Here is a 22,277-nt window from a genome sequence, read left to right as displayed (position 1 = left end):
TGGCTCATGTGCTGTGAGTTTGAGACTCTTGCTTTAAGGGAGTTTAGAAAGTTGAGAATCGAAAGATGTGGGGAGAGGTTGTTTTGTTAGGATTTCCTAGCTCTAGATACAACTAGTTTGGTAAGGAATGTTTTTGTTTTATCTCATACTGCAGCTTACTCCATCTGGAAGCATCTCTCTGATAAAATCAATGAAGCTGATCAGAAATCCTGTGAGAACATGTGACAAGGTTTATTCCTTGATCCAGAGTTTGACTTCTCAAATCAGGCAGCGAATGGAAGATCCCAAGTCTGCAGGTAACTGAAATATTTTTAATTGTTTTATTTGATTTCTGTTTGAGACCCCTAATTAAATACACGGGTGGGGAACCTAATCTGCTGCTTGTAGACTGTATCCAGCCTGCTGCTTCATTTCATCCAGCTGCCCACAGCAAGTTTCCGCACCATAGGCCAGAAGTCCTGAGCCTGTCTTGCTACCACTTTGTGTAACAGCAATCAGAGAAGCTCTGTACATTACCCCGGCTTCCAGTGCCAGCTTTGTGGCTCCCATTGGCTGGGGGAGACAGCCAGTGGGACCTTAAGGAGCAGTGCATGCAGGCCTGGGCAATGCACAATATACAGAGTTGCTTTGGCACTCTGCTTGGGGCCAGACATTCTGGCCTCATCTGGGAGCAGTGCAGAGTCAGGACAAGCAGGGGGCCTGCCTTAGCTCCACTGTACCACCAGTCAGTAGCCTCCTGAAGTAAATGCCACCTGGCTAGGGCCTGCATGCTGGACCTCTTCCTGCAACCCAACCCCCCACTTCTACACTCCAAACCCCTGGGCGTTAGCCTTGATCCCCTCCTAAACTCCTAACTTGCAGCCCACCTCTCTGCCCCAGTCTGAAGCCTCTTCCTGCATCCTGAACCCCTCTGGTTCTGGCCTCGCCCTGGAGCCTAATGGAAGCCCCAACACTCCATATCCCTTCTTGAGGTATATTGCCCACAACTGATTTTTTTTCTCTCCTCCCACCTTCCTCCCCGTGGGCCACTGACCCCCTGACAGAAAAAAGATTTCCTACCCCTGAAAGGATGTGCAGAAGGGAGGTGCCCTTTCCTCATTAATTTCATTATTTCACAGATTTTTGCTAATGCTACTTTAGGAACTCCTGCATCTTATAGCTTTAGATAGTATTGAAATTACAGATGAATTCCAATTCAGCTGTCTCCCTTTGTAATTGGTTTTTGAAATTCTTTTGTAGAAGGATGGCTACTTTTAAATCCATTACTGAATGTCCAGAGAGGGTGAAATGTTCCCCTACAGGTTTATGTGTTACCATTCCTGATGTCTGATTTATGTCCATTCTGCCATGTATATTGGCCGAACCAAATTGTCTCTACGCCAAAGGATAAATGGATGTTCTACCATTTACTGCTCCTTTTCCCCATCCAAGTCTCTTGTTGGTAATTTGAGGCAACATCTCTGGTGCTCTTGCCAGTCTCCTGGATCCCAGTGTTACTGGCTTTAGCACTTAGGGTGTGTGCAGAAGTAGCTGGGAAACCAGTCACATATCCTCAGAAAAATATATTTTAATCTAATTTTTTTAAGAAGACCCCAAATAGTTCATAAAACTACACTATATATAAGTAATATGGTTTGAATATCTATGATTTAGTTCTATTTGAAGACCTAGTAATGCAATTTGAAGAAGGATTTGGGGTTACAGCAGACATGATAGTAGCAGTTCCATGTTAGTAGCAGTGAAAACTGAGAGTTCAAAAGGTACCCAAACATGTCATTGTTATCTCTGAGCTCTTCAGATAATGATTTTAAGTATCTTTGTAGTAGTATTCACAGTTCTGGCAACTTTGCCTTAATGCATTTGTTCTGTGGAGTGAACTAATGTTGTTTTATCTGTAAAATACTTTGTAAGACTATAACTTAAACTGATTGTCTGATTAATATTAAATAAGAATAAAATCTTGTATCTATTTAGATATTCAACTCTACCATAGTGAAACACTAGAGTTAATGCTGCGCAGGTGGGCCAAGCTGGAAAAAGACTTTAAAACAAAGAATGGAAGATATGACATCAGCAAAATCCCTGATATATATGACTGTATAAAATACGATGTCCAACATAATGGCTCCTTAAAATTAGAAAACACAATGGAATTATACAGACTATCGAAGGCATTAGCTGACATTGTAATCCCTCAGGTAAGCACTTCATGTTAATATGTCATAGAATAAAAATATGGGGAAGATGTTTGCTGTCTCCTGTTTCTGGAAAGTTCTGTATTTTGCAGTCACTAGAGGTTCCAACATGACCTTCGGTTTACTGAAGAGATTGAATGTCAATGGTAGAGTACACCATGACTGGCTACAAAATAAATTAGTTCATAGACCATCAAATCTGTTAATGTTTAGAGTGAGTTTGTAGAAGCTTACATTAATGTGACTGGATCTTAGTTTCCATTAGCTCAATGTGCTGAAACTAAGACCTCCATAATGACTATTCTTCATAAATTACGGAGGGCAGTATAACTGAAGTAATCGAAGATGTTCATGTCTGAAGTTGGATATTTTTTGTCAGCCCTTTTGCTTACAAGACTCCTTCTCAGGCTGTTTGTAAGGGGCACAGTTAGATTTAGTTAAGTGAAATTAGGCAAAATGGTAAAGAATTTAGATCAAAATGAAGCTTTTTCTTTCTAAAATGCATTTTAGTTTTGTTTTAAATGTTATGCTATCCATTAAATACAGATACCAATTTCATTCTGTTATTTCTGACGAGAGAGACTAATCGGACAACAAAATAAAATGTTGTTAGTCATTCACATTGCTGAACAAAATAGTACAGCTTGGACCTCCCTCGTCTGGCACCCTTGCTTGCAACTGTTGGTGGTCAAATGAAAAAGTAAAATGTCTCCTCATTTCAGTTAGGACACACAAGAACAGTGTTTCAAAAATCTGATTCATCCTAGTATGATAGAGCTTGGTACTTTGCTGTTGCTGCCCAGGGAAACATGCTTTCCATTCATGCATTTCCAGTGGACTTTCTTTGTCCACATTCAGAAACTTAAAATCCATTGGTTTTCAGCCACAAGGATGGCAGATAGCTAGCTACTTTTTCGTTTGAGAATTGAATTCAAAATTCACTTCAGTGTTCTGTATAGCTTGGTTTCAAAAAGTTAATTTTTTTCTGTCCAGGAATATGGTATTTCCAAGGCTGAGAAACTAGAGATTGCCAAAGGTTATTGTACTCCTCTAGTTAGAAAAATTCGTTCTGATCTTCAGAGGACTCAGGATGACGACACTGTAAACAAGCTTCACCCTCTGTAAGTTCTGAATATAATACATGTTCTGCAAATTCTCATCAATACTTAAATGTTTCTACAACTGAGATAGATAATCCCTCAAACCATCAGTAAAGCTTTGCTTACTTAAAATTATTTATAGTAACATTATTCTAATATGGGTGTGTTTTAATGTCTTAAAGATTGTCTTAAGGCTTTGCTTGTACTTACCTGGAGATTGATTGATTTTTCTGGGGTTCGATTTATCAGTCTTGTAAAGGACCTGCTAAATTGTCTGCTGATGGCACCCTCACTGACCCCAGTACTCCACAGGATTGCAGTGTAGACTTGACCTTAGTTTTGTTTTCTCCTATATTTTTGTTTTTAGCTACTCCAGAGGTGTTATGTCTCCTGAACGTCATGTTCGCACTCGGTTATATTTCACAAGTGAGAGTCATGTCCACTCCTTATTATCTACTCTTCGTTTTGGTGCCTTATGTGATGTAAGTTGAGCATTTTCATGTTAGAGCTAAGACTGTGGCTACTATTTTCTGAAGAACCTTTGTATCAAATTCCACTAACATGACATGGGAATTAAGTGTCTCACGCTCTTAGGTTATGATTTTCCAGGTAGCCTATTTTATTAAATATATTGATTTCCAATATGGTTAATGTTAGGCACCCAAGACATATTGCCAATCTATGCCATAAAGATTGTTTTTTGTTAGCAGAAAACAAGATGGAAAGTAATTACTTTGTTTTTTGATGGAAGTTAGTAAACATTAGTATATTTGCTAACATTTGAGCTCTAAATTCCTTGTGCTCAGAAAAGACCAAACATTATCCATATACATATATTCAGATCTGAGATCAGGCTGTAATGCAAAATACTTTTTAAGAATTTTGTGCTTTCTTGTAAGTAGATTGAAACTAGAGATGTTAAAATGCATTTACTCTGATAAACATTTAAAACTTTCAGCAGTTATGTGTTGGGGTGAGGCAGCTCCCCAGGAGCTGGTGCATGTGAGGAGCTGGCTTTTAAGCTAAGTGAGCTGCTGAACCTGTGGGTATATTAATGCAACACCAACAGTAGGAACCAAATGTGGGACCTCTGGAGGTTAGTGCATGAACTTCTACAGCTTGAACTATAAAGCCAACCAGCTAGTTCTCAGCTAAGCCTGTAGAGCAAACTCATTCTTTTGTAAGTGGTCTCAGTTCTTCCAGTACATGGGACAGTGAACCACACCTATTGTACCAAAGACTGGCAAACCTCATGGGTACTAGGGAACTGAGATCATCACAGTGCCAGGCCAGCCTCTCACTGCCAATTATATTGGTACAGAAACTATACTCCGCAGGCTCTCTCTTAGGCCAGTCTTTGCTATCAGTAACACAGGAAGTCAAATACCCTATGGACTTTATAGTCTCTTCAGAGACAGTCTTCCCTATAAATGGGTGATAGACATTTGTCAGCGTCAAGACCCATTTGGTCACTACTCCTGGTATTGTATGGGGAACCATGCTCCACCTCATCTTTGCAGAAGATAGACCTCAAATGTCACCTTCTTGGAAGACATACAGATGGCCTTCCTGGGATCTGTGAATATTCTATCACCAGAAGTTCATGATGAGGTCTTCATGCCACTGGAAGGAACAGCGAAGGACCCATTCTCCTCCACCTCATGTGACAGAGTCAGGCCAGATAGCTACAGGAGAGTGGTAAAAGGCGAGTATATTAGCCCCAGATTAAATAGGTCTCTCTTTCCAAAATAAGCTAAAAGGACTAATTCAGAACAGTCAGAAACTTGCCAGAATCAATTAGAGTAGACAGGCCAATTAAGACACCTGAATTCAATCAGGAACTTTCCAGAACCAATTAAGACGGGCTAACTGGGACACTTTCAGCCAACTAAGAAACAGCTGATATCGGTTAAAAAGATGCCCCTTCCATTAGCTCATTGCGTGCAAGGACCTAGGGTAAGAAGATGCTGTGGAACGTCTTTAAAGTACAAATATCATCAGGTACCAGCAAGAAGAGCCTATGGTGGGAAAGTGGCCCAGAGAATCATAGTAGCCATGCAGCTGATACTGAGGACATAATAGATGGCTGCTATCACAAGGTCCCTGGGCTGGAAGCTGGAATTAGAGGATGAGCCTGGCTCCCTCCCTCTCCCCCCACCATTTCCTAACTCCCTATTTGCCACGAGAGAGTTGAACTGGACAATGGGACACACCATAGGAAAAGGACTAATTAGGAAAATGGTCAGTCCCATCCCTGAACCACTTGGAGGGGCAACGCAGAGTATGGGATTTGGTCTCTTTTCTTTTCCCCATGCTGGCCAAATATGAGGGTGGCTCAATAAATGGCAAGACCCTTACAAGACCTGATGACGCTAGTTCCTAATGTGCTTCAGATTCCCTTAGAGCAGTGGTTCTTAATGCAAGCAAGTTTCAGGGGTCTATTAAGCAGGATCATCACTAGACTTGCTGGAGACCAGGCCATAAAGGCAAAGCCAGAGCCTTGCTCTGGTGGGGCTGAAGCCCAAGCAGCTTAGCTTCATGAGACCCTTTTGGCATGGGGCCATGGGCAGTTACCCTGGTTGCTACTCCCATTCTGGTTTAATATTTAGAAATACCTTTTCACATGTCTAAACAATTGGTTGATAAGACAGATCCTATTGGGATGTGCTGGAAGTTAGTAAAGATCACATGTTGTCTGTTTTTTATCAGAGAATCATAGAATAGTAAGACTGGAAGGGACCTCAAGAGGTCATCAAGTCCAATCCCCTGCCCTAATGGCAAGGCCCAGCACTGTCTAGATAGACCATCTCTGATAGACATTTATCTAACCTACTCTTAAATATCTCCAGAGATGGAGATTCCACAACCTCCCTGGGCAATTTATTCCAGTGTTTAACCGCCCTGTCAGTTAGGAACTTTTTCCTAATGTCCAACCTAAACCTCCCTTGCTGCAGTTTAAGCCCATTGCTTCCTGTTCTATCCTGAGAGGCCAAAAAGAACAAGTTTTCTCCCCCCTCCTTGTGACACCCTTTTAGATACCTGAAAACTATTATCATGTCCCCTCTCAATCTTCTCTTTTCCAAGCTAAACAAGCGCAGTTCTTTCAGTCTTCATTCATAGGTCATGTTCACTAGACCTTTAATAATTCTTGTTGCTCTTCTCTGGACCTTATCCAATTTCTCCACATCTTTCTAGAAATGTGGTGCCCAGAACTGGACACAGTACTCCAACTGAGGCCTAATCAGCACAGAGTAGAGCAGAAGAATGACTTCTCATGTCTTGCTCACGACACACCTGTTAATGCATCCTAGAATTATGTTTGCTTTTTTTGCAACTGTTGACTCATATTCTACTTGTGGTCCACTATAACCCCTAGATTCCTTTCTGCCGTACTCCTTCCTAGACAGTCGCTTCCCATTCTGTATGTGTGAAACTGATTGTTCCTTCCTAAATGGAACACTTTGCATTTGTCCTTATTAAACTTCATCCTATTTACCTCAGACCATTTCTCCAATTTGTCTAGATCATTTTGAATGGTAACCCTATCCTCCAAAGCAGTTGTAACCCCTCCCAGCTTGGTATCATCTGCAAACCTAATAAGCGTAATCTCTTTGCCACTATCTAAATCATTGATGAAGATATTGAACAGAACCGGTCCCAAAACAGACCCCTGTGGAACTCCACTTGTTATGCCTTTCCAGCAGGATTGTGAACTGTTAATAATTACTCTTTGAGAACAGTTATCCAGCCACTTATGCCCCCACCTTATAGTAGCCGCATCTAAGTTGTATTTGCCTAGTCTATTGATAAGAATATCATGCGAGACCAAATCAAATGCTTTACTAAAGTCTAGGTATACCACATCCACCGCTTCTCCCTTATCCACAAGACTCATTATCCTATCAAAGAAAGCTATCAGATTGATCTGACATAATTTGTTCTTTACAAATCCATGCTGGCTGTACCCTATCACCTTATTATCTTCCAGGTGTTTGCAGATGATTTCCTTAATTACTTGCTCCATTATCTTCCCTGGCACAGAAGTTAAACTGACTGGTTTGTAGTTTCCTGGGTTGTTGTTCTTTCCCTTTTTATAGATGGGCACTATATTTGCCCCTTTCCAGTCTTCTGGAATCTCTCCTGTCTTCCATGATTTTCCAAAGATGATAGCCAAAGGCTCAGATATCTCCACTCTCAGCTCCTTGAGTATTCTAGGATGCATTTCATCAGGTCCTGGTGACTTGCAGATATCTAACTTTTCTAAGTTATTTTTAACTTGTTCTTTTTTTATTTTATCTTTTAAACCTACCCCCTTTCTACTAGCATTCACTATGTTAGGCATTCCTTCATCAGACTTCTCGGTAAAGCCCGAAACAAAGAAGTCATTAAGCATCTCTGCCATTTCCAAGTTTAAAACCTATACCTTCAAATGAATGTCAGAAAGTCTGTTTAGACCTCCTACTCCTACATTCTAGGTTTTCCAGGTGCTTCCCTGGATTCATTGACAGCATAGCACATCTAGCAACCAGCAAATTTCTCGCACTAGCAAACATTATCTCCAGATTCAGGGCAGCCCTCAGTAAGAGATTGCCTTCAACTGCTGGGATACATATCCACGTATTTCTGTGTATTGCATCATTCCTAAGGCTCCACGGTCTACATGGATGAGCTGGAAGGACCTGAACAAGACCTGCATAGGTGTTCTATTAATTCAGATTCCTACTACCATGATGATAACATCAGACACTTTGCTTTTGGGTTGGGGAGTACATATGCGTTCTCATAAGATACAGGGCAAATAATTGCCACAAGAACAACTTTTCCACCTAAACCTTTTGGAATTGGGAGCAGTCCAAAATGCTTGTCTATGCTTTCTACCTCTGATCTCAAGTCAATAAAGGTAATGACAGACAACATGACATGAGTGTATTATATTAGCTGTAGGAGAGGAGAACATTCACCAGCACTCCGTGCCACAGCAATAAAACTCTAGAATTGGTGCATAACCAGCCACATAATACCTCAGTCTATCATGGTGTTTTGAATACTTAGGTAGTAAGAAGCTGTCTCAGAAGGCCTTTTTCTAAATTATGAATAGGAACTGATCTGGGGAGTCCTTCACATGATACTCCCAGCTTGCTGGTTCTTGTAGGTGGTTCTGTTTGCTGCAGCTGCCAACAAAATACATCACTCATTGCTCAGGGGGCCGATGGGGCGGAATGTTTCAATCCTCTGTCCCTAGCAGACCCGTTTCTCAATTCATGGATGAAAGGACTTTTTTTTTTAATATATATCACCTGTTATGAAGCTTCTCAACAACATCAAACAAAACTGGGCCAGTGTCATACTAGTTACACCAATGTGGCCAAGAAAAGTTTGGTAACCTTATTGCATCAGACTTGCCTTTCACTGTTCAGGGAAGCTTTCAATCAGTCATTTACTTCTTGATTCAAGATACAGATCAAACTTCACTTCAGTTTGGTGCTAAGTGTGGTTCCTCAATGGTTCTTGGGAATAAAGAGAAAGTGTGTCTCACAGATTTTTTTTTTAATAGTAGAAAATATCTCAAGAAATACTTGCCTCCAGAAATTGAAACAATATCATCTTTGGTGTAACTGTCAAGATTTTGCCAACTTGCTCTCCTCTTCCTAGAATACTGAGTTACCTGTTGGTGCTGAAGACAGTGTGTCTTTCTATACATTCTCTTAATATTCATTTAACAGCATAAAAGTCTTTCACATGCTGCTGTGGCCTGGGGGTTGAGGGATTCTCTCTTTATTCACCCAACTGTAGCAAGATTCCTGTAAGGTTTGTCAAATATCTCCCTGCAAATTTGAGATCCTATTTCTAGCTGGGACAGAACCTGTACTCAATGGCTTTATGAAGCATCTGTTTGAACTACTAGCTAGATTTTTATTTATCTTTGAAGCCTTTTCGTGATCATTTTTGTCTGAAGGGTAGGAGAAAATTGTTTTATAATATTTTCCAAAGGGAATTCCTGTTATGGTCCTATCTAAGATTTTTACCTTAACTGTTCTTGAACTCCCCAGTCACCAGAGCTTTAATCTTCTGGTTTTTTCCCAAAACCTAATTGGACTAGTAAAGAAGCTATATTCCATACTCTGAATGTTAGAAATGCATTAGACTTCGACCTAGACAGGACCAAACCATTTAGAAAATCTTCTAGACTACTTGTAACCATTGTAGACAGAAATGAAGGGTTGGTAATTTTGAAACCGGTTGTCTGTGAATCTCCAATTGTCTTAAGATTTGATACAACAGGTAGTGATAACACGTTCTACAAGAGCATTATCTACTTCCTTACTCTGTATTGGTATGTCTACACTACCACCCTAGTTCGAACTAGGGTGGTTAATGTAGTCAACAGGAGTTGCAAATGAAGCCCGGGATTTGAATTTCCCGGGCTTCATTTGCATGTTGCCGGGCGCTGCCATTTTTAAATGTCCACTAGTACGGACTCCATGCCCGCAGCTACACTCGGCACAAACTAGGTAGTTCGGATTAGGCTTCCTATTCCGAACTATCTGTACACCTCGTTCCACAAGGAGTAACGGTAGTTCGGAATAGGAAGCCTAATCCGAACTACCTAGTTCGTGCCGCATGTAGCCGCGGGTGTGGAGTCCGAACTAGCGGACATTTAAAAATGGCGGCGCCCGGCAACATGCAAATGAAGCCCGGGAAATTCAAATTCCGGGCTTCATTTGCAACTCCGGTTGACTACATTAACCACCCTAGTTCGAACTAGGGTGGTAGTGTAGACATACCCTATCTCTGTAGAGCAAAAACTTGGTCTTCCGTTCATACCCTTTCTAATCATTATGCCCTGGTACCTGCAAGAAGATCCAGTGCAGTTCTCTTCTGTATTGGACTCTGCTTCAAACCTTCTCCCTCTTTAAGGGATTACTGCTTAGGAGTCACTTGAAGTGGAGCACCCAAAAGGGCACTACTTGAAGAAAGAAAGGGTGCCATCCTTCCCCTTTTCTCCAGAGTTAGTTACTCTTAGGGAATTTTCAGGTGAACAAGGACTGAGTATGGTTTGGCTGCACAGCCTCACATCGCCTCAGTGTGGGTCATGAGGATGTGTGGGATACATGCTTCGGCCAAATGGGTACTGCTGTAAGAAATCTTTGGTTAAAGGTGCAGGCACACCTGAAAAGGAGCATCCACAAATTCCTGTGCCAGGTAAGTAACCCCTCTTTCTATTGGCTGTGCTTGAGCCTTTGTACAATAAGGATGCACAGATCAGCATGATTCTTCAGCTTTGCCCAGTGGTGCAGAGCAGAAGGGATCTTAGTTTCTAGTGGAGTTTGTACTACTTATTAGACGTTTATCATGGGCACAGTGAGATTACGTCTACGCTGCAACGCTATTTCAGGATACCGGAGTATCCCGAAATAGCTATCCCATGTGTTCACAGCAAGCCCGTTATTTAGTGTTTGCTATTTCTATGTCCCTGTAAACCTAATTCTGTGAGGAGTAAGGGACGTTTTGGAATAGCGCTTTATTTAAAAATTTGGCGCTGTGTAGACACCGCCAAATGATGAAATAAGCTATTTCTAAGTAGCATCAAAATAAGATCTGCTATTTACAAATCTTATTTTGAGTTACAGTGCTGTGTAGACACAGCCTAAATGAGTTTAATTGACTATTTTTACAGTTAATGGCATTCTTGTGGAAGGGTACATTTCTCTGGCTCATGGGAAATTCTCTAGTCATTTCCACAGCCATAAAATAGCAGTTGCAAGATTCTAAATGTGGCCTGAACTTCAAGGACTAGACTTTGGTTTATTGCTCTAGAAAGTTTAATTTTCATTAATTTAGAGATGCTACATGAATGTAAAATTTTATTTTTTTTAAAATGACTTAAATAGTCATAAGATCGCCTTTTCTCTTTAATCACTTCAATTTTATTTTAAAAAGTTCTTTTTATTTAAAATATATTTCAAAATGTTTCCATTTCTTTAAGGAATCAAAAGATGAACAGTGGAAACGAGCTATGGATTATCTCAATATTGTCAGTGAACTCAATTACATGACCCAGATTGTTATCATGCTCTATGAAGATCCAAACAAGGTAAGCAAGCAAAATTGTAAAAATATACACAAATATGATTTGTTCAAACCCTGTTTTAAAGAGTAGATATTTACTGTCTTTAGGAACTTTCTTCAGAGGAACGTTTTCACGTGGAGCTCCACTTCAGTCCAGGAGCTAAAGGCTGTGAAGAGGATAAAAACTTACCAGCTGGTTTTGGATATAGGCCTGCATCCCGAGAGGTAATACTTCTGATATACTTTAGAACAAAAGTTTTAGGATTCTCGGTTCATAAATATGTTTCAATAATTTTGGTGTTAATTATTTGAGAACTAAAAAAATCAGTCTCTGTTTTGAAATAATTGTACTGTATGCATATAAAATAAACTAGATATTACAGATAATTATATATCACAGTTCTGACCATCTAATTTCAAAGAGATATGTTACTTGAAAAAAAAAGTATACTCCCCTCATTTGTTCTTTTACTTCCTTCATAATTGCAACCTTTTATGACTACCTAATTTGTTGGACTCACCTTGTGTAATATTCATATGGAAGAGAAGAGGCTTAATCAGATAGTCCTGTTTCTCTAGTGTTCTGAAAAATGCACAAGATGACAATTCAAAAATTAGATTAATTGGAATTTTGGGGAATATTGGCTAGAGAGATGATTGATATTTTTTTTATTTTGTATCTGTGTACAGCTATATAGTTAAATCATTTGATGTTACAAATTTTAAGATTCTGGATGCAATTTTGCCATTGACTTAAATAGGGCCAGTGGGAATTCTGTCACTAACTTCAATGACTCTATGATTTTACCCTTTGCATATTCAGTGAAAAGTGTAAAAAGACATGGTGTGAACATGTTAATTATGGCAATATTAATTATGGCAACATTGGCATGTGTGGTAGAAAATAGTTAAAGTAGCAAATTCTTGTTCTGGGTGTATAAAAACAGTATTTTTATGGTTTAAGAACCTTTATATGTCACTAAACTTCATGGATATAATTAACACTATTATACCTAGAATAATTTAAGCATTTTGCATTCTTGATTTATTTAATGGATATCTGTGTCCAAATATTACAGAGTGGGTAGCTAACTTATATAGAGCTAACTTAACTTTACTTGTAGAATGAAGGCTCAAAGAAAATTTCGCATAAAAATGATAGTGATGAGGAGTCACATGCTTCTAAAAGGGATGAAACGGATCGATCAGTAGTGATGGTCAAGCCAGTAGTGTCAGACCCAATTCACATACACAGAAAGTCGCCCCTTCCGAGATCCAGGAAGATTGGTTCTGTTGAAGTAAGTGTTTTGGTGCATGTCTACTGAAATGTATTTTTTATTTACTTCTAACAAAAAAGCAGACTATTCTGTTTTTGATTACACAAAAACAGAATGGTGTCATTTCTCTCAAAGTGATGCTTTTATTCCATGTGAAATTCTCCATGACAATGGTTGTCTGAAAGGAGTTTCAGAAACAGCAGATGATTATTTGACCATATAAATTCTTCTTTTCCTTAGTATTTCAAATCTTATTATATAACTCTTATGCTATGAAAATGAATACACACTTCTTTTTAGTCTCAACTCCTTTTCCAAGCTGACTAACATACATTGCTTGCGTATTCATTCTCACAAGACTGCGCTAATGGAAACAAAACAAACATTGAGCTTTTTCATTTGTGGGGATTGAGAGGAGTGGGGAGGAGGGAGAAGAGAGGTGACCGTAAGAAAATGTCGCCATCTACAATTAACTTTCAAAGGGAGTAACTGATTCCACTGGCACAGTGATTGAAGGGAAAGGAGCAAATTGGTAGCATGCTTTGAGGCAGGGGTCAGCAGCTTTTCCGAACTGGTATGCCAAGATTTAACCCTCCTACGTGGGCCGTGCTGCTCTCTCCACCATGCGCCCCACTTAGGCTCTGCTCCAGCATTTCCTGTGGGAAGGAGAAGAGCAGTATGTGCACTTCCCTGGAAGTTGGATGCGGTATGGCGTCTCAGGGGTTCCTCTCTTCTCCCCACAGACGCCCAGGAAGCTGGCTCTGGCTCCAATCTTATGGGGGCACAATGCTGGATAGCCCTCCACCATGCGCCCTGCTTTGGCTCCACTCTGGCTTTTCTTGTGGGGAAGGGAGGAGCAGTTGGATGCGGTGTGGCACCTCTGGACTTCCCCACCCTGCAGGAAGCCTGCACTGGCTCCAATCTTATGGATAACCACCACAGGCTGGGGTCAGGGTGGCTCAGGGGGAGGTCAGGGAAATGGGCAAGGCAGGGGTGGGTGGGTGACCCCAAGAGTGTACAACTCTGCTGGGGGGCAGGGTCCCGTAGGGGTCCGGTTCATGGTGCCCTCACCTTCCTGGTAAGGACCCAGGCGCCCAGGATCTAACGTGGCTTTGGGGTAGAGGACCCATCCCACACTTTTTCCTCTCCCCTTAGCCGCCACTGCCCAGCTCTGGAGCCGCAGCCCGGGCAGCACTTGCCCTCTAATGGGGGCCCAGCAGTGGTTGGCAGTGTGGGCGTCTGGGCACGAGTTCAGCCCCATCTTTCGCCCACTTGCCTGGGGCACTGCGAAGCAGAAACGAAGGCAAATGGAGTGGGGAGCACCAAGGTTGCAGGGCTGGGGCTGCGCAACAGGGCAGACAGCAGCATGCTGAAGAAGTAGGGGGCAGGATTCCCAGGCAAAGGTGGTGGAATGCAGCTTTGCACCTTCCTCCAAAGCAGAAAAACAGCACCCCAGAGTGAGTTCCCTCCTTCCCATGGCCATCACACCTCAACCCAGCTCCAGCCTGCCCCAGGCAGCCAGCTCAGGGGTGTCCCTCTTCCTCAGGAAGCCTAGCAGCCCCAGCTTCTGGAGCAGCCCTGCTCCTTCATGTGGGCTGACCGCCCACGGAGCAGCCTTAGCCCCCGAAGCCTGCCGGTTGGACCACATGGCTGCTACAGAGCAGGAACCAGGGCCATGGTGAGGCTGCCCCATCAGGGACAGCTTCACTCTGACTTGGCTCAAACTGTGGCACATGGGGCAGCCACCCATCATGCACCAGTCACTCAGGCTGGGCTGCGTGCCACTCAAAATTGGCTCGCGTGCCACTTTTGGCATGCGTGCCTTACGTTGCGACCCTGCTTATAGGGGTAGGGAATTTTTTTTCCAGAGTCTTCAGATAAGTGATCTAAGATTCCTTGAGATCCTTGTGTAGACCCATAACACCAAGATTTTGAGCATCTATTATAAAAGACGCTGCGCTAATATTGCAATAGTGGGCCAAGTCAGTGATGTGTCACTGAATGCCATTAATTTGGTTAAACAGTAAAGACTCTGTTGGTGCACATAAGTATCTCTGACACTGAGGGTAGATTTCTTCTAAAAATACCACAGTGGCATAGCTGCACCAGTATAGTTGCACCATTGTACTAGTGAAGATGTTATGATCCTAAGAGATGAACTACTCCTGACAGTGTGGTTAAATCACCACTGCAAAAGGGAATAGCAGGGTTATTAAAGCAAGCCCTCCAGTCGACATAGTGCTGTTGTATACATGCATTGCTCAAAGGTGAAGATTTTTCACACACTTGAGTGATATGGTTGTACCAATGTAAATTTATACTGTAGACCTGACCTGAAACTAAAACATAAGATACATAATTTACTATGTTATTCGCAGTTGCTTAAAACCTCAAAGAAATGTTTGCTCCTTCCCTGAATATTTGACTCAGGAATAGGTTTCTTATTTAGATAGAGTACCACAGTAGTAAGAATTCCAAGTAACTTGATTACATCAGTGTGCATAGAATAATATGAATGATTTTCTTTTGTTATGTTCTCTATATAATATGAATGAAAAGAGAAGTGATATTTGTGACTGAATTGCAGAGTTGCATTTCCTTTTTACCACAAGCAATGTTCAAGCCCAGAGTAATCTCAATGTTTTTGGAAGTGGCTTTCACTCTGATCATGCAAGTTCCCTCCCTAGAAAGGAGTTCACATGCACAGTTTTTTATAGTATTTCAAAACTTTAACCATTTTCATTTTTTGTAAATTTTCAGAAGCTGCTTTCAAGAGGTATTATTGATATACATTGCTAAACTTTGACTTTCAGCAGGTAAAACATTCTAGTAGAATCTGTTCCAGCATCCAGCTTTTATGGACCTTCTAAATTTTTACTTCCTATTGAGTAATAGACTTTCCTTTTGCTCAGATAGCTGTGAAACTTTGTGTGAAAAAGGTAAATGGGAAGAGCTAATATATTTGTCTGCCACACTCAAATCTGCAAAAAAGTCTCTGAAGAATTTTAACCAATTGGTATCTAAAAGTGTAGTTAGACTTGATCTTAAAAGAAATAATTCTAAGACAATTTTAAAATAACTCTTTCCACTCCAGTCCATTCATTTAAAGGGGCATTGTCAGGTAATTTAGGGGAAAAAAATTAAAACATTTATCATCTAATAAAATTAAATTCAGATTTTAAATTTTTCTTGATTATAGTCTTCAGCAGTGTCTAATATATATATGACAGTAATGTACTAGTAGTGCATAGAGACCAGAGATGAAGTTAACTTGTCTAATTTCCTTGAGTTTACAATTAAATAGAAAAGCTAAAGAATATAAATTGTGAGAAAAAATTACATTTCTGAACAGTTCAGTGCTGTTTAGTCTAGATGGTATTATCACAAGTAGAATAATAGGGCTTTTTTAAGCCTGACATTGTCCCTTGAAATCTTTCTACTCTTCGGCACCTGAAGTTTCTTCATGCTTTAAGATTAAGAAATCTTTCTTGCCACCACTAGAGGGCCAGGAAAGTAATCTCCATTCCATTCCAATATCTTCTGGCTCTTTGCAGTAAGTGGTAGTACTTTTAAATGAAAAAAATATATATGTTAAATAACTGATAGAAAAAAACTTACCGTACATTGAAGGGGGGGAAAACTATTAAACAGTATGTTCAGAGTAACAAAAGTGTTTTGTTACCATTGTTTTTTAAAAGCTGTGGACCAGTTACTGACTACCATTGTTCTTCTGTCTTGCCAGTGGTAAAATTTTTGTCCACGGGAAACTTGGTGAAAATAGTGTAATAAAAGATGTATTTTAAATGTTACTCACTGCAAATTACTGTTTAACAGTTTTAAAGCTATATATAAAAGAGTGCAAACAAACTGTATTTTTTCACTGGCTCTATGGAATCTAACTTTGCATGCTTTGCTGTTTTTTTGCCCCCTTTCTCACTTCCAGGAAGAGAGCCCCCTGAGTGTGTCTAGCCCAGAGTGTATTGGTACTTGGCTGCATTACACCAGTGGTGTGGGTACTGGGCGTCGAAGACGCAGATCAGGGGAACAAATCACTTCTTCCCCTGTCTCCCCTAAATCATTGGCTTTCACATCCAGTATTTTTGGCTCATGGCAACAGGTTTTTAAACTTTACTTCATTAAACATTATTATGCATTCCAAGCAGCAACCAACTGTCTTTAAGGACATCTAATCCCTTGTTATGGATTACATTCCAAGTAAATTCTTACACTTGTCATTAAAATGTACTTTTGAAATACTAGTAACTTCTAAGAATGGGGGAGGAAGGGGGAGAAAAGCCAATGCATGGGTTTTTGTTTTTGTTTTTTTTTCCAGAATGTTCACTGAATGCATTAGATATTTCCACAAAGAATTGGATTTTTTACAGGAATTGTAAACATTAACATGCTAGAAAAGGCATAGTCTACAGTCTAAAGAAAATGACTTCAGCTTTGGCTTAGTTGTCCTTTAAGACTTTAAAAACAGCATTGCTTAATTTGGTGGTAGGTAAATTGAAACTTTTTAAAGTAAATGACAGATTATGCCACTTAAAATAATTGATGTGGGGATCAGATATTTAACTATTTACAACTTGTTTTGTATAGAACATATTTTCAGTGGCCTGGTATTAACTGAGCAGGAAACAAACTCTAGCACTAACCATTCTTGCCTTCACTCCTGTGTCTGGAGGTATCTAATTAAAAAAACAAACACAGTACTTCATCCATTGGATTGCACAATATTTTGAAGTTTTTAAATCTAAATATTGGGAAAAGAGCAGGACAAATGACAAAATATCAAGAAAGGTCTAAAGATTGCCCAATTCAAAATATTGTCTCTACATAAGACACAATGGATGGTGTTCTGTTAACCATGCCCCTTTCTTTTCAAAGAGTTTCAATAATTTCCATTATCTTTTTGGAAATTTAAGGAACTTGCACATAGCAAAGGAGTGTATTTATTTAAAAGCAGTGAGCATTTGAAGGCTATGCTGATAGAGCCTGTGCATGGTTCAGTGATTGTATGGTGACTTCAACAGCTTGTCTGTCTTTCCTTCGCCTTCTCCTCCCTTCCCCCTCCCCCCCCCTTCAATACAGGAGAAGTTTAGGAGTGTGTATTTGGTAAAATAAAGTAAAATCTGTGTTTTCATCTTTGTCTTGATCTGTGTTCTTTTTAATTCTGAATGCCCGCTTTGCACCACCTCATTGCAAGGACTTCATATGTGAAATGGACTCCCTTCAGAGGGGGGATATTGCATGATCTTTCATATTTCTTTTTTGTATTTCTACTAACATTTATCATACAGCTTATTAACACTTGTCGGTCTGGAGCAGGCCAGTATATCAAGTTAATGGACACTCCATGCTACTGTTCTGTTTTTTCTTATTTTTCTGTTTTCTATGTGCAGGTCCTTTCAGACAGCAATAGCAATTTACGAACACCAAGAACTATTTTGGAACAAAAGCAGAGTGCTTTAGGTATGTACATGCAATTGAAGTTTTGGTTTTAAGTATGATTTTGGAGATTTTAAAATCTTGTATGAACAGGACCAAGTAATATTTTGACTATAATAGTACAATAAAACTCTAGTTGTTCCACATCCAGTGGTCTGGCACTCCTGAGAGTCTGGCACCACCTGGAACCTGGAAGTGCTCCAGGCAGCCAGACAATGGGAGCTGCTCTGCCCCGGGCTTCCCTGAGTCAGCAGCTGGTCAGTTTCAGCAGCGGCTGATTTGGGGACGCCTGGGGCAGTGAAGCTGGGGTGCTGCTGGGTTTGTCCCGCAGCGCTGCCCCACTGTCTCCCCCACCCCAACCCCCTCATAGCCCCCCCTTCCGATAGTCCGGCATATCTGATAATCCAGCACCCCCTGGGTCCTAAAGGTGCAGGATTATCGGAAGTTTACTGCATCTGCTAATTCATTGGGACAGTATAACCCACTGAATTGAGCAATATTTCAGCTGCAAAAGTTCTTTTAACAGAAACTGGATCTAAAGGAACAGAAACAGTTCAGGCTGTTCACCTATTCTTTACTATAAGCCAAATAAAGTATTCAGGGTTATTTGTAATGTAACTATATAGATAACTGATGTTAATATTTTTGCAGAATTCTTTGCAAACAAAAGATCCAATGTGGAAACTGTTAAAAACACTTCTCAAGTGATGATACATATCTTCTGGTGTGGGCAGTTGAGACAAACTGAAGAGAGATTATTGGGTGCAACTTCCTACCCTTTAAAAAAAGGGGGGGGGGGGACTTCCAACCTCTTGTCCTTCACTAAGAAATTTTAGTTTCTAACGAGTGACTGAAGTTTTTATACCTCCCTATCTCTCTCCCACCCTCAAATATCTCTATCAATAATTCATTTTAACTGTGCATCATAAATTCTCTGTTTTAATTCAGGAAATGTTCTTCTGTTACCATAGAACAGGTATTATTTTTTATAGTTAATATGTATTACATAGCAAATCTTGTGCTGCAAGTTAATTGTATTTTTTTCTGTATTTGAAAAAAAAAACACCTTGTTTTCAGAAATAACTCTGAACTCATTAAACAAAACACAGATACTTTGCATTGTGAGTTAGATTTAAAAGTTCCTCTATCTTTCCAGTTAAGGCTTTGCACTTCTTTGTATGTTTGATCATTATGATAGTCTTAAGCTTGTTAATTTTCCTAGTAAAATATATATACGTGGTGGTCTTGACACTGAAATCAAAATTTCTAACATGTTTGCTAAAATTATACTAACATTCTTTGATATGACATAATATAGTTTATAGAAGCTGTTAACTTCAATTATGCACACAAATTTATTACTTTGGTAAAAAGGCTTTTGCCACAGAGCAGGCACCAGTTTATATTTGCCGTGATTTATCACATGTGCTAGTAATGTTTCCCACTGCCGGAAGGATATAGATCACTGGTAGAGTGGCTGTTTTTAAATATATTTCCATATATATGAAATATGAACATAGAAATCTGAACTGGGCCTCCAAGTAATAATATTGGCTTTGAAGAAGAATAATGAAGATTAAAGGAAAATACAAATTCTAGACAGTAATTTCTTAATTTGGATGTAATTTTCAGAGTTTGGTGGACTGTGTAAACAGAAAATGTCTTTAGATTTAAGTATATGAAAGGTATTTCATCAGTTACTTGTTAAAACACTTCTAATGGTAAGATTGTATACAGGTTTTTAGATGGAGGTCTACTTAATATAAAGGTCTTCTCTAGGAAAGAAGTGAAGCTAAACGTCATGAAACTTCTGCTTTAAATTGCTATGGTTGTCTGTAACAGTAGCTGAAACGCTGGTACAAGAATGGATAATTTGGTTAACTTGTTTAATTATTAAATCATGAGTGATGAATAGTGAACTTTTTCTATGGAAAATCTGGGGAAAATGTGTGAGTGCTTAGATTTACAGACTGCCATTTCAAGGGGGGAAATTTCCAAGAAAGCAATTAGCAAGATTTGCCAGGTAAAATTTGTTTTGGAACTGCAGAGTTGAAAACACATAACTTTCATATGTTTTTTTAAATTTACGTTGATGCTAACTGGTAACTTTTCTTTACCAAACCTGACAACAGGAAATGAGGTCCTTTTGTTTAAGTCCAGTCCCCTTTAGTCCCATGTAGCAGAGGGTGGTCTGAGATGTGTAGAAGCACAGTAAACTATAATAGTTACAACTTACAAGTACCACTGTGACATTACAAGCATATTGTGAACCTGTCCAAGGCACTGCCAAAGGCTGCCTTTTGTGTGGTAAGAGCCGTGTGCTTGCATGCTGCATGCATCCCCAATATGAATGGAAGAGCACCTGGTTGTTGTATGTATTTTCTCTAACTTCCATTAGGGTCTCACTGTGCTGGCCTGTTTAGCACCTCAGTACTCGGGGGTTCTTCAAGCGCACCTAACCTACAGGATTATGCTCGTACTCAACGTAAAAAGCTGACTTCTTCTGGCTGCATAGATGGTATGTGCACACACTTTCAGATGCACACACAAACCCATGTGCACATATTGAAGTTGTAAAGATGAACCCTAGGCTGCTGATTCAATGGAATCATAGGCTTCTTTGCCATAGCATTAATTGTATGACTTTCTACTGCGTCTTTTGCCTTGGTTATATTGTTTAATGACACAGTTAACCCTTGTTCCTGGTTTCTCTGTTTAATATACTGTGTATACACAAGCTCAGATACATAATATTCATTGAAAAATATTCAGCATTAGAGTGTAAGAACAGGAAAGAGCAGAAAATATAGTTGGAAGTGCTCGTCACTTAAACCTGTGATTTTGATAATTATGTTTTGACATTGAATTAAGGTGTGCTGTATTGCATGCAGTATTTAGAAGGCGCCAAAAAGAAAAGACCAGATTAATATTAGTTAGTAAAATTTTAGGATTCTTTTTGTTTGGTGGGGAGGTTGGATGGATTTGAATAGAGCAGTGGTTGGTTTTAGACTTCACTTACTGCTTGGGTGGAACAGCTTTCACAGCAGGTTTCAGCATTTATAGAAAATGTGCTAATGTACTTTTTTAACACAGCGGTCAAGCAGTATTAATGCAGTTTTTCCCAAAAATCACTCTTCTTGATGTTCACCTTTAACCAGATATAACTTTGTTTGTCAAAATCACCAACTCATCCTGCTTTACTTTCATACACTTCATTAAACACCTTACGGATTTCAACAAGCCACATTTTTTTTTTACTTTTAATCTCTGTTTGGCCCCTGGCCCTTTCCTCTGGTCCTTTCTGCATGTCACTTAATTCTAACCTGTTGAACTTTATTTCTTCTTTCCTTTTTTGAAATGTGTCCCTCTTTTGGTGGTAGTTACAAATTTCAGGTACCTGTTTTTCTCTTTCTCAGACACCACACGTGGTTCTGCTGTTAAAAGATTTTCTATCTCATTTGCTCGACACCCAACCAATGGTATGTTTTGCTTTTATTTAAAAAAAAAATACTTCCTTGCTTCATCCCTTAATTTCATTTTATTTCAAACATGGGGTGTACGGTTTCATCCAATCATCTGTCCTTCCTAACTTCAGCACAGTTCCAAACATACTCATAATCACTAAATACATTGATATAGTCTTAAATACTTCCTTTATTATTCGTTTATATAAATATGATTTCAAAATTCTCTCAGAAAATCTTGTGAAAATGGAAATATTGCTTATAATCTTGAATTCCATAAGAAATTGCATTCTTTTCAATGTCTCAGTTTATCAGACTGTGTGTAGTATATAATAAAAACAGAAACTTTTCTGATCTCAAATGGCATATGCTTCTCAATAGCTTAACATTCCACTTCTTCCTCTTCCTGCTTCGGAGCCCACGGTTTCCCTGAGCCTTCTGAATCTAGATAAAAATCACTGTAATTGACCACTACTGTTTGCTTACCATCTTCTTGAAGTGTCATTAGATGTAAAGTGAATCTTCGAATCCATTTCAGCTATCTGCCAATTTTGATGATTGAACAGAAAAATTGCCACTTAACCTTGCCATACTTAATGATCAATATGTTCATCACTTATGCCAGTTACTTAAATACTTCACTAATTAAGAGTTGCCTTTGTCTTCCATTGACCTCTTGAAATCTGTGGTCTACCATATTTGAATGAAGTCTCGCTTAAT

The 22,277-nt window shown here is 39.6% G+C and overlaps 1 protein-coding gene across 15 annotated transcripts in view; it reads left to right on the top strand.

Annotated features, from left to right (window-relative positions):
* Positions 1-22,277, top strand: part of PPIP5K2 (diphosphoinositol pentakisphosphate kinase 2) — a 90,381-nt gene that overhangs the window by 46,988 nt on the left and 21,116 nt on the right. For 6 of the 15 annotated variants that reach the window (XM_075932058.2, XM_075932056.2, XM_006116128.4 and 3 more), the window contains exons 18-28: positions 155-296; positions 1,975-2,198; positions 3,189-3,316; positions 3,663-3,777; positions 11,283-11,390; positions 11,474-11,590; positions 12,490-12,663; positions 16,586-16,759; positions 18,048-18,117; positions 20,492-20,611; positions 21,510-21,572. In XM_075932058.2, the coding sequence (XP_075788173.1) occupies positions 155-296; positions 1,975-2,198; positions 3,189-3,316; positions 3,663-3,777; positions 11,283-11,390; positions 11,474-11,590; positions 12,490-12,663; positions 16,586-16,759; positions 18,048-18,117; positions 20,492-20,611; positions 21,510-21,572 (1,435 nt within the window). The other 9 variants (XM_089779305.1, XM_025181261.3, XM_025181263.3 and 6 more) reach the window with 8 other exon arrangements.

Source organism: Pelodiscus sinensis, chromosome 6, assembly GCF_052426305.1.
Source record: "Pelodiscus sinensis isolate ZL-2025 chromosome 6, ASM5242630v1, whole genome shotgun sequence".
Taxonomy (NCBI): Eukaryota; Metazoa; Chordata; order Testudines; family Trionychidae; genus Pelodiscus; species Pelodiscus sinensis.
Note: the sequence above shows the minus strand (reverse complement) of the source record. Positions and strands in the feature narration are given on the sequence as shown.